General features: G+C 42.5%; 1 protein-coding gene across 3 annotated transcripts in view; it reads right to left on the bottom strand.

The window, feature by feature from the left end:
* Nucleotides 1–5,187: 5,187 nt before the first annotated feature.
* LOC115196999 (voltage-dependent calcium channel subunit alpha-2/delta-4) overlaps nucleotides 5,188–12,585 on the bottom strand; it is a 75,266-nt gene continuing 67,868 nt past the window's right edge. For 2 of the 3 annotated variants that reach the window (XM_029758102.1, XM_029758104.1), the window contains 8 exons: nucleotides 11,674–11,744; nucleotides 11,493–11,568; nucleotides 11,049–11,101; nucleotides 10,894–10,949; nucleotides 10,539–10,559; nucleotides 10,302–10,419; nucleotides 9,933–10,131; nucleotides 5,188–5,876 (listed from right to left, as the gene is read on the bottom strand). In XM_029758102.1, the coding sequence (XP_029613962.1) occupies nucleotides 5,775–5,876; nucleotides 9,933–10,131; nucleotides 10,302–10,419; nucleotides 10,539–10,559; nucleotides 10,894–10,949; nucleotides 11,049–11,101; nucleotides 11,493–11,568; nucleotides 11,674–11,744 (696 nt within the window). In that variant the 3' untranslated portion in view covers nucleotides 5,188–5,774. The remainder of the gene's footprint in view (nucleotides 5,877–9,932; nucleotides 10,132–10,301; nucleotides 10,420–10,538; nucleotides 10,560–10,893; nucleotides 10,950–11,048; nucleotides 11,102–11,492; nucleotides 11,569–11,673; nucleotides 11,745–12,585) is intronic. The other variant, XM_029758103.1, reaches the window with a different exon arrangement.

Below are 12,585 nucleotides of genomic sequence, written 5' to 3' on the forward strand. Positions count from 1 at the left end.
CACGATTCCTCCAGACGTGACGCTTGGCATTCAGGCCAAAGTGTTAAGTCTTGGTTTCATCAGACCAGAGAATCTCGTTTCTCATGGTCTGAGTCTTTAGGTTCCTTTTGGCAATCTCTAAGCGGGCTGTCATGTTCCTTTACTGAGGGGCTTCCATCTGGCCACTACCATAAAGGCCTGATTGGTGGAGTGCTGCAGAGATGGTTGTCCTTCTGGAAGGTTCTCCCATCGCCACAGAGGAACTCTGGGGCTCTGTCAAAGTGACCATCAGGTTTTTCTCCCCTGATTACTCAGTTTGGCTGAGCTGCCAGCTCTAGGAAGAGTCTTAGTGTTTCCAAGCTTCTTCCACTGTGTTCTTGAGGACCTTCAATGATGCAGACATGTTTTGGTTCCTTTCCCCAGATCTGTGCCTCGACACAATCCTGTCTCGGCGCTCTACGGACAATTCCTTGAACCTCATGGCTTGGTTTTTGCTCTGACATGCACTGCCAACTGTGGGACCTTATATAGACAGCTGTGTGCCTTTCCAAATCATGTCCAGTCAATTGAATGTACCACAGGTGGACTCCAATCAAGTTGTAGAAACATCTCAAGCATGATCATGGAAACAGGATGCACCTGTGCTCAATTTTGAGTTTCATAGCGAAGGGTCTGAATACTTGTAAATAAGGTATTTCCGTTTAAGAAATATTATGCATTATGGGTGTTATGTGTAGATTGATGAGGAACGTTTTATTTAATGAATTTTAGAATAAGGCTGTAATGTGGAAAATGTCAAGGGGTCTAAATACTTTCCGAAGGCACTGTATGTACATCGTTTGAAAATGTGATTCACGTATTGAAATACGTCATGGGTCCATACTTGCAAACGTAGTGCAGGTTTAAACTGGACCTCTGTCTCAAATTGCACAACAGCCAATTAAAATCACCAACGTAGTTAGACGTGATCCAACATTTGCTCATGAACGTGCACTTAACAGAAGTCCAACGGCTCTGATAATCAAAGCAACTAGATCACATGCACTTGACTGACTGATCATATACAATTGAAGTCGACAGATTACATACACTTAGGTTGGAGTCATTAAAACTCATTTTTCAACCACTCCACACATTTCTTGTTAACAAACTATAGTTTTGGCAAGTCAGTTAGGACATCTACTTTGTGCATGACACAAGTAATTTTTCCAACAATTGTTAAATCGTAATCTGAAAGGCCGCTCAGCAAGGAAGAAGCCACTGCTCCAAACTGCCATAAAAAAGCCACAAAGATCGTACTTTTGGAGAAATGTCCTCTGGTTTGATGAAACAAAAATATAACTGTTTGGCCATAATGACCATTGTTAAGTTTGGAGGAAAAAGGGGGAGGCTTGCAAGCCGAAGAACACCATCCCAACCGTGATGCACGGGGGTGGCAGCATCATGTTGTTGGGGGTGCTTTGCTGCAGGAGGGGCTGGTGCACTTCACAAAATAGATGGCATCATGAGGAAGGGAATTTATGTGGATATATTGAAGCAACATCTCAAGACATCAGTCAGGAAGTTAAAGCGTGGTCGCAAATGGGTCTTCCAAATGGACAATGACCACAAGCATACTTCCAAAGTTGTGGCAAAATGGCTTGGACAACAAAGTCAAGTTATTGGAGTGGCCATCACAAAGCCCTGACCTCAATCCCATAGAAGATTTGTGGGCAGAACTGAAAAAGCGTGTGCAAGCAAGGAGGCCTACAAACCTAACTCAGTTACACCAGCTCTGTCAGGAGGAATGGGCCAAAATTCACCCAATTTATTGTGGGAAGCTTGTGGAAGGCTACCCGAAATGTTTGACCCAAGTTAAGCAATAAGGCAACGCTACCAAATACTAATTGAGTGTATATAAACTTCTGACCCACTGGGAATGAAATAAAAGCTGAAATAAATCATTCTCTCTACTATGATCCTGACATTTCACATTCTTAAAATGAAGTGTGATCCTATCTGACCTAAAACAGGGAATTTTTACTAGGATTAAATGTCAGGAATTGCAAAAAACTGAGCTTAAATGTAAACTTCCGTGTAAACTTCCGACTTCAACTGTAGCTCACAGTGTAAAGCGACTAGATCTTCATGTTCGAATCCGACATGATCCCCCCCCCCCCTTAAAATGTAGCATTACATTTCTTGTGCTAGTGTGTTGTGAAGTGAAGTGCAGCCAACAGCAAAATTAAGATTAAGAATGACGAAGCTACGCCTTTCTTCAGCAAACACTGTTATGGCCTAATAATCATATTGCATAGGCTATATTACATAGACGTGTACACCTAAATGTAATCCTACAACATTTCATACGCATTTGTATAATCTACTTTGTCACATATGTGTTATTTGACTCGATAACCTCAAATAAAACCTCGCCCCAAGGAGAATTCGAACTCACAGTGGTTGTATCTCACTGTCTCTGGGTCTTAGTGGATCCTGCCACCAATTAATAATAGCAGGAAGGGGTAAAGTAGAGCTATTTGACATGGCCACAAGCTTCTTCATCTTTTATTTTACTGTACGAATATAAACGTACATGTTGTATAATCCTCATACGTCTTTGTTGCTGTCAAATCACATTAATGTGTGTGAAATGGATAGGCACATTTTGTCATATGTCAACATGTGCCTTTTGAATTTAGTATCTAGTAGACTAGTCAAGGATGCATCATACAATATTGTAGGGACACGACACTTTACAGACCTTGTGGAACAAAAGTAAACCTTAAAATTGGAGGATAAAAATATCCCTCATTTTAAGAAATTCCATTGGCTGGTGGGTATAAAGTCTAAGATCTTTGATAGGCTGATGCAGAATTTGTTACACAAGATAATCACTGTCAGCTGGTGAAGTTAGCATAGGGATAACGTGTGCCAGGGGACCAGCTACAATGTAGCATTTGTGTTGATTTGGCACTCTAGTGTCAATACATTACCCATCCCCCAACACTGTCAAGACTAAACCAATTAACTTTGGTGGCGTGCAGACTGGTTTTGTTTTATTCTTAAAGATGTCGCACAAACCAGAAATAAATGCAACAATATGTCCGGAAACTATATTCACGGGATTATGAAGGAATTATGGTTTATTTGGTAGCATTTTGTAGTGTCACTGATTTTACTAATTGCATTAATACTGTACAAAGTTAGAGGTGCACTATTTGATAGATTCCCCCGCTCCCCCTACCTCGGGCTTCCAGTGGGGAGACCTGAGGTCAACCTACCCCCGCCCCCTCCCCATCTCGTACTTCTGAATGGGAGATCTTCCCAGGCAGGGCGCCCACTCCGACAAGGTTAATTGACCCACAGTCCCACACGGTGACATGATATCATTGACGTGACGTGCAAATGAGCGATAGAAAACCAATCGTGCAAATGTCACCATTCCAAAATTGTTTGTGCGGGTGTCCCGTGCCGCCCCCGGCAAAATGCCGCCCCTGGGCGGCTGTCCATGTCGCCTATACCTAAATCTGTCACTGCTTGTAATGATTTCACAGGGGAATAATTTGGCAGAAGCGAGCCAATAACCACTAGTATAAGAATTTCAGATCCCACCTACTGCCATTGTGCCATTGAGCAAGGCATTTAACCCTTAGCGCTGCTCTGTGGCTAATCCTCTGCTGCTCCCAGCTTCTTTTTTTGTGTGTGTGTGTGTGTGTGTGTGTGTGTGTGTGTGTGTGTGTGTGTGTGTGTGTGTGTGTGTGTGTGTGTGTGTGTGTGTGTGTGTGTGTGTGTGTGTGTGTGTGTGTGTGTGTGTGTGTGTGTGTGTGTGTGTGTGTTGGGAATAAAATAAGACAGCAAAGAGACATTTTTGATTTACATTTGACAATAGGTCATTGTTGTTAAACAGTTTCCCACTTTCGTAAAGCTTCAAGCATACCAGTATCATGAACTACACTACATGACCAAAAGTATGTGGACACCTGCTCATCGAACATCTCATTCCAAAATCATGGGCATTAATATGGAGTTGGTGCCCTCTTTTCTGCTGTAACAGCCTCCACTCTTCTAGGAAGGCTTTCCACTAGATGTTGGAACATTGCTGCGGGGACTTGCTTCCATTCAGCCGCAAGAACGTTATTGAGGTTGGGCACTGATGTTGGGTGATTAGGCCTGGTTCGCAGTCGCCGTTCCAATTCATCCCATAGGTGTTTGATGGGGTTGAGGTCAGGGCTCTCTGCAGGCCAGTCAAGTTCTTACACACTGACCTCGACAAACCATTTTTGTATGGACCTCGCTTTGTGCACGGGGGGCATTGTCATGTTGAAACAGGAAAGGGCCTTCCCCAAACTGTTGTAACAAAGTTGTAAACACAGTATAGTCTAGAATGTCATGGTATGCTGTAGCGTTAAGATTTCCCTTCACTGGAACTAAGGGGCCTAGCCCAAACCATGAAAAACAGCCAAAGACCATAATTCCTCCTCTACCAAACTTTACAGTTGGCATTATGCATTCGGGCAGGTAGCGTTCTCCTGGCATCCGCCAAACCCAGATTTGTCGACGAGATGGTGAAGCATGATTCATCACCCCAGAGAGCACGTTTCCACTGCTCCAGAGTCCAATGGCAGTGAGCTTTACACCACTCCAGCCAACGCTTAGCATTGCGTATGTTGATCTTAGGCTTGTGTGTGCCTGCTCGGCCATGGACACCCATTTTCATGAAGCTCAGTTCTTGTGCTGAAGTTACCTCCAGAGGCAGTTTAGAACTTGGTAGTGAGTGCTTCAACCGACAAGGACAGACAAATTTTACGTGCTACGCACTTCAGCACTCGGTGATCCCATTCTGTGAGCTTGAGTGGCCTATCACTTTGTGGCTGAGTTTTCGTTGCTCCTAGACGTTTCCACTTCACAATAACAGCACTTACAGTTGACTGGGGCAGCTCTAGCAGGGCAGAAATTTGACGAACTGACTTGTTTGGAAGGCGGCATCCTATGACGGTGCCACATTGAAAGTGACGGAGCTCTTCAGTACGGGCCATTCTACTGTCAATGCTTGTCTATGGAGATTGCATGGCGGTGTGCCCAATTTTACACACCTGTCAGCAACGGTTGTAGTTGAAAGAGCGGCAGCTACTAATTTGAAAGGGTGTCCACATACTTTTTATATGTAGTGTCTACTAGACTAGCCTCTGACTTAGTTCTGATGGTAAGGAAATGGTCACCAGTATGTTCCCGGTCTAAACACCAATGTAATAACATACATTATTTATTGCAAATGTTCATCAAGTATACCACAAAAATATCAATATTCCTTCCTATTTCATAGCACACAGTTTTGGTACAGTAGTTCATTTCAACATAAAAAATTGATTTAATACAATACAGCTTAATGTTACTGTGTATAAAAATCAGAAATAAGAAAACATTCTATGTTCCTGTTGATTTGCACGTGGCAACAGTTTTCCAGTTGAGTGAGGTTGTCAGGGTGGTTGTCCTTCAGTGTGCACTCAGATGGATTGTCCAGCAGAGGGCAGGGTGTGTCTCCATGAAAATAACAGTCTCTCATTGCCTCGCATGTCCACAAGTTCATATCCCATGGCTCATGAGAAAGAGTCCCAAGCATAGAAATGTGGCATTTGTTTGGACTGTTGAGTCTCTTTCTCTCTCATTGTGGGAAAAGGAGTCTTACTCGAAAATAGCCCTTGCTCCAGAATTGACTTTAACTGCAGTGTTGGTAGGTCCTTTATGTAGTTAAAGGTATTTTAGAAAATATACAAAAAGGAAATGTGAACGGCCATAAGAGAGGTGGAGCCTTGTTATGTCCATCTGCAGAGGGCCAATGAAGTGGCCAGAGAAGTCAAGAAGACGGCCACCGATAGGCTGATCTCTGAAGCTCCTCCACAGTCCTTGGCATTTTCCTACAATCAGCAAGAAGATAAGAACATTTCAAAATGAATTGCTAAAATACAATTTAAAATAAATACTTGCTAGTTAGCATGTTTTGTCTGTGTAGGGGAAGCCTTTTGTTGAGCTGTGCAGACCATTTTTATATTGGCTATTTGAGTAACCCTTTGAATAGCCATGTGTATGGTTCTTCATTACATTGTTAGAACCAGAGGGTTCTTCATTACACTGTAAAGAGTCCTGGCTACTGGTTGCAGTGAAAATACGGTAAATATACGAAAAGTAACTGTATTTTTAGAGCTGGATTATGGTACACTACATGATAAAAAGTATGTGGACATCTGTTCGTCGAACATCACATTCCAAAATCATGGGCATTAATATGGAGTTGGTCCCCCCTTTTCTGCTATAATAGCCTCCACTCTTCTGTGAAGTCTTTCCACTATATTTTGGAACGTTGATGCGGAGACTTGCTTCAATTTAGCCACAAGAGCATTAGTGAGGTTGGGCACTGATGTTGGGCGATTAGGCCTGGCTCGTAGTCGGCGTTCCAATTCATCCCAAAGGTGTTCAATGGGGTTGAGGTCAGGGCTCTGTGCAGGCCAGTCAAGTTCTTACACACCGATCTCAACAAGCCATTTGTGTATGGACCTCGCTTTGTGCATGGCGGCATTGTCATGCTGAAACAGGAAAGGGCCTTCCCCAAACTGCCACAAAGTTGAAAGCACAGAATCGTATAGAATGTCATTGTATGCTGTAGGTTAAGATGTCCCTTCACTAGAACTAAAGGGCCTAGCCCAAACCATTATTCCTCCTCTACTAAACTTTACAGTTGGCACTATGCAGTCGGGCAGGTAGCGTTCTCTTGGCATCCGCCAGACCCAGATTCGTCCTTTGGACTGCCAGATGGTGAAGCGTGATTCATCACTCCAGAGAATGTGTTTCTACTGCCCCCGAGTCCAATGGCGGTGAGCTTTACACCACTCCTGCCGACGCTTGGAATTGCGCATGATGATCTTAGGCTTGTGTGTGGCTGCTCCGCCATAGAAACCCATTTCATGAAACTCCCAACGAACAGTTCTTGTGCAGACGTTGCTTCCAGAGGCAGTTTGGAACTCAGTAGTGAGTGTTGTAACCGAGGACAGACAATTTTTACACTCTTCATCATTCGGCCGTCCCATTCTGTGAGCTTGTGTGGCCTACCACTTCACTGCTGAGTCGCTGTTGCTTTTAGATGCTTCCACTTCACAATAACAGCACTTACAGTTGTCCGGGGCAGCTCTAGCAGGGCAGAAATTTGACAAACTGACTTGTTGGAAAGGTGGCATCCTATAACGGTGCCACGTTGAAAGTCACTGAACTCTTCAGTAAGGCCCTTCTACACGGGTGTGGCTGAAATAGCAAAATCAACTAATTTGAAGGGGTGTCCACATTATATATACAAATTCCTCATTATTTAGTTGAATGATTTTTCAATTTGAGCGTAACTATTTCTATATAGCCTACACTTTCTCGTTCTGAACTTCTAACATGAGTTTGGGGCGGGTGGGGTTTGTGACAATGATCGCAAAAGCAGCTGCTCACCGATTTGAAGCTCCAAGACAGTTCTACCCCTTACACCTCCAAAACATCCGCTATGCAGTTGTCCGCTATCGCCGGTTAACACTTGATCTGATTGAATCTACGCCTCTGTCATTTCTCCCTATGGGGGAAACCTTTTGTTGGCCCCATGTAGAACCCTTTGATTTTTTAGGTGGGTTCTTTGTTTTGTCCCTGTAAGGGAACCAATTTGGGTTCTACGTAGAACCCTCTCATGAAGAACCCTCTGGTTCCATGGTTCTGTCATCTGCCCCTATGGGGGAATCCTTTTGGGTGCCATGTATAACCATTTGATTTGTCCCTGTAGGAGAACCCTTTTGAGTTCCATATAGAAACATATCATGAAGAACCCTCTGGTTCCAGGTAGAACCAATGACAGGTTCTACAGTTATACTTATAGGATACTTCAGATGAGCTTATGGCACACACTGTTAGGTACTTGCAAAATCTAGTAGAAAACATAATTTATATTCAATGTAAGGTACAATCATTAGTACACTTTAATGTATGTGGGGGCCATGTGCTGGCAGGGGCTCGTTAGCATATTTGAGGGCATAGTCTAAAATATGTTGTATTTCTACCAGCCGTTAGTGGACCAGTTCAAAGGAGCAATGCTGCTGTTTTCAATCGCAATTTCAATGATTTATGGTAACAATTAAGTACCTTACTGTGTTTTTAATTCAAATGGTCAAAAAGTAACAAAAATTGCTTTCCTAGCTAAGTGCAATTTCTCAAGGACTTTCTGGGAATGTTCTGGAAGAGGGGCCTACTTGGTGGAGCCTAATGAGAGGGATGTGTAACCTGAAAACTAGCTATTTTTGACAGAGTGGAGGGCAAGCTCCCTTTGCTATTGGTCTATTAACTTAAATCTATTAACAAAAAACCCACCCAGCCAAACAAGCTGAAATTTCAGGCGGTCTTTTCAAACAGCTCTTACACTAAAAGTGCATTATCATAATAATTATTTCAACCTCATAGTGTGGAAATATATATAAAACACAGGTTAATTATGTTTTTGACTGCACTGCCAACTTTAAGTGATTTTATCTTGTGTTGATGAAGATTGAGCACCTAATTTGTCCACTCCCAGTTCTACAGACTTTGTAAGAGCTTTTGACAATCAAGAGTTGCACTGTTAAGAGGCTACTGTGCATTTTGCAGTAAGTTAAAGGCAGTTTGTCAACAGGAAGTTCATGTTTATTTTCAATAATATACTGTCAACTTGCTGCACGTAGTTATTGTAAAATTCACAGTTACTTACTGTGGCTGATCTCTGTCATGCTCACTGACCTGATGGTGGCAGCAAGGTCCGTTTTCTGTCAACCAAGGCTGAGTCCCAAGTGTGCTCATCACAAATAATCTTAGTAGTTGTCAACTGATGTTAAGCTATATCTTGTAAAGTTACAGTGAATTTTACATTAACTTACTTACAGCTGGATGCCATTTAGCGACTGAAAAAATTCACAGCAACTTCCAGGCAACTAACTGTTATTAAGTTCCTGTGAAATGCACAGTAACTTCTTAACAGTGCAACTCTTTATTGTCACATTCTCTTGCACAGATTGCAGAACAGACAGTGTTAATAGAGGTGCTCAAACTTTGGCAACATAACCATCAACCACTTAAACTGGTACAACCCTTCAGTAAGTTGTTGTTGTTTACATTTTAGTCATTTAGCAGACGCTCTTATCCAGAGCGACTTACAGTAGTGAATGCATACATTTCATTAAAAAAAATAAATTCTCCCCCGTACTGGTCCCCCGTGGGAATCGAACCCACAACCCTGGCGTTGCAAACACCATGCTCTACCAACTGAGCCACACGGGACCACTTTACCGTACTTTCAGTGCAACCAGTTGCCTGTAGTGTACTGTAAAATTACAGGAACTGTTTAACATTGTACAACTTTTTAACAGTGATATTTTTAAGTGTTAGAACAGGATGGTTCTTCACAACCATCACAGCTGTAAAAAACTTTTCCTGATAGGCACATTTTCTTTTTACACATATCACCCTTACCCCTGACAAAGAACCCCTCAGGAACCTTTGAGTATACTGCTTTATATTGATTGACACATTAATCTACTTTGACTATATATAACCGATGTGAAATGGCTAGTTAGTTAGCGGTGGTGCGCGCTAATAGCATTTCAATCAGTGACGTCACTCGCTCTGAGACTTGAAGTAGGGTTTCCCCTTGCGTTGCAAGGGCCGCGGCTTTTGTGGCGCGATGGGTTACGATGCTTCGTGGGGTGTCAGTTGTTGATGTGTGCAAGGAGCCCGGGTTGGGGCGAAGAGAGGGACGGAACCTACACTGTTACATATACATCTCGGTGAATCGCATACCATTTAAATGTAACAAACACTTCCCTATTTTAATTTCAACATGCCTGCTATGCTAACCTTGTAGTCAATGACAGTAATCAACTCAATATTACACAATTATACAATGAGGAGGGAAGAGGGCTGACCTTAGGATGATAGGCGTGACAGGAGTTTGGGCGCCGGCGGACTTTCTGAGATTTCATCCTGTTACACTTGACTGATGCATTGTATTTGACCTCCTTGGGCTCCAGTGTGATGGAGGAATACTGGCGGGAGCAGTCACAGTCCGCCTGGACCACCATCAACACCAGGTTACTTTCAGGAACCGCCTGCACCACAAACATCCTGGAACACAACACATTCCGTTAACGTTACATTCTGGAACACAAGTTCAGTTAAACAAGATTCAGTTCCGTTCTGGAATACAAAAGACAGTTCAGATAATTGCAGGTAGGTATCATGGCCATAAGAGGGCGCCCCCACAGTGGAGTTGGTTGTCTGATGGAGGTTCTTACTTCTGACAACGGCCACATTTGATGAGGCTGTTGGTCTCTCTGATGGAGGAATCGTACACGAAGCCAGGATACTCTGTGTCACACGGCTGCAGCGCGTCAACCTTCTTGGCTTTATGGGCTAATGAGGATAAAGTCGACATTAATGTCATTTTTGTTTGTTTCAAAGAAGTGCATACACACACACAGTCACATACAGTACGTATACCCGCCCACATCTACAGGCACCCATCTACTCACATGTATGGTAGCCAGCCTTGGCTGTGTTTTGGGAATCACAGTGGAGAGGAGATGGATGGTGCACCATTCACGATGGACCACAGACAGATGAACATGGTAATGGGAGCGGCATACAGTCAAATGATGACCATGGGTGAGAAAATGGATGGGAGACAGCATTTGGATGAGAGACAATGACATGTGAATGAGACAAAAACATTCAGACATGGTATGAAAACTGCAGGATGATTCATCAAGGGAATATGAAAGCACAAACATATATTCATTTGAAAGTGACACTCCCGTCACAGGTATGCATCCAAACATCCTCTTTGCGATGGCCTTTGTCACATAAAGTATTAAGAGCATAACTTACCGTCTACAATGTAGTCCGAGTGCCACAACCCACAGAGGTTGAACTCCAGTAAGAACCTGTACAGAAGTAGAGTTGTTGGAGAGAAAAGAAAGTTTAAAAAAAAAAAACAATGAATTTCTCCCAAAATCAGCCCAAAAAGTGCATCTCATACTTACATCAACATGTGAGAAAAGAACCATTTGATCACTGCCGCAAGGCCGTAGAAAGGCTATAGGAAGGAGAGATGGAGATACGGAGAGAGAGAGAGCGAGAGAGAGAGGGAAACTACAGGTAAGTCAGGTGAAAGAGAGCAAGAAGAGAGCATCTGCTAAATTACCATATTATTCAATCAGCAGATTAGATTTTATAATAACTTGCATCATAAGCCATTAATAGACCATTTAGAATTCATGTTCATGATTTGCTGATTATTTGTTCATCTTTATAACTATATTTATTATTGTCAGTGAGCAATTTTTTCAAGATCAATAAATATACTGTATATATGCTCCTAACAATTGAACGGGTGAACGCAGCCAATGTTTCGACTTGTAGTGCCTTCTTCATGGTTGAGCAATTGATAAAGCGATTGAAAAGCACGCTTATATGGCATGACTTACACTGAGCAGAGGCCGAGCACTACTGGAATGACTGTGTCCAGATCTACACATGCCCTGGTAGTCATACAGCGACACCCTGTTGCACGAACACACAACAATTAGGTAGTTAGGGGTTACATATCATTGCGCAGTAGGTTCAATCAATGGTATAACATGTACAACATAATGTAGCTTCTCTTACTGCTTGAACATGCCTGACTTGATCAACGCTGTCATCACAGATCCGTCCACTTCCCCAAAGAAACGTCCGACCTGTAGAGACGACGACAATATCAAGATCTATGTCACCCCAGAGCTTAATCATTACGCAAAGTTACATCACTTCTGAGTCAGAGGGAGATTCTGTTACACCAAAAGGGCATTCTGAATCTTACTTTACGGAAGCTGCCCTGTTAGTAAGCAGTCAGTAAGCTGTTAGCAAGCACTTCCACATGTTTTATAGTCAGCATGACCCAACGTGAACATCATCTATTGGATCCTAGTGGCTTAATGGCCCATTGCAGTCAACGTGATTTAGCCTCCGTTTTATATATATATTTCCATACTATGAGGTTGGTGTAAGAGCTGTTTGAAAGCATCGCCTGAAATGTCAGCTTGTTTTGGTGGGATGGAGTTTTGGCCTGCCTGGTGACATCACCAGTAGGTGAATTAGTTAATAGACCAATAAGAAAGACAGTTCCAAACCTCCAGGTCAATAACAGCTAGTTTTCAGTTTTTCCCACCCCACTCTGACAGTCCTAGCAAAATTCTTGCTTGAGAAATTGCTCTTTGTTAAGAAGCTGTTTTTGTTTCCTTTTGACCATTTTAATTGAAAACAATCACAGTAAGGTACTTAATTGTTACCGAGAAATGATTTGAAATTGAGATTTTTTTCAAAATGGCTGCATTGGACCCAAAACCACTCATTCCTTTCATTTACATTTTTAAATAACACAAATATGTGAGAACAATATTTTTCTGTAAAAACAAATGTTTCATTTTGGCATTAAAATATGGTTGTTAGCAACATGGAAAATCGTTGTGGAAACCTGTTGCAGCTCAAGTCAACATCAAAATCCACAATGCAATGCTGTCTCTATGGGCTGGTAGCCTA

This window comes from Salmo trutta, chromosome 7 (assembly GCF_901001165.1).
Source record: "Salmo trutta chromosome 7, fSalTru1.1, whole genome shotgun sequence".
In the NCBI taxonomy this organism is placed as follows: Eukaryota; Metazoa; Chordata; class Actinopteri; order Salmoniformes; family Salmonidae; genus Salmo; species Salmo trutta.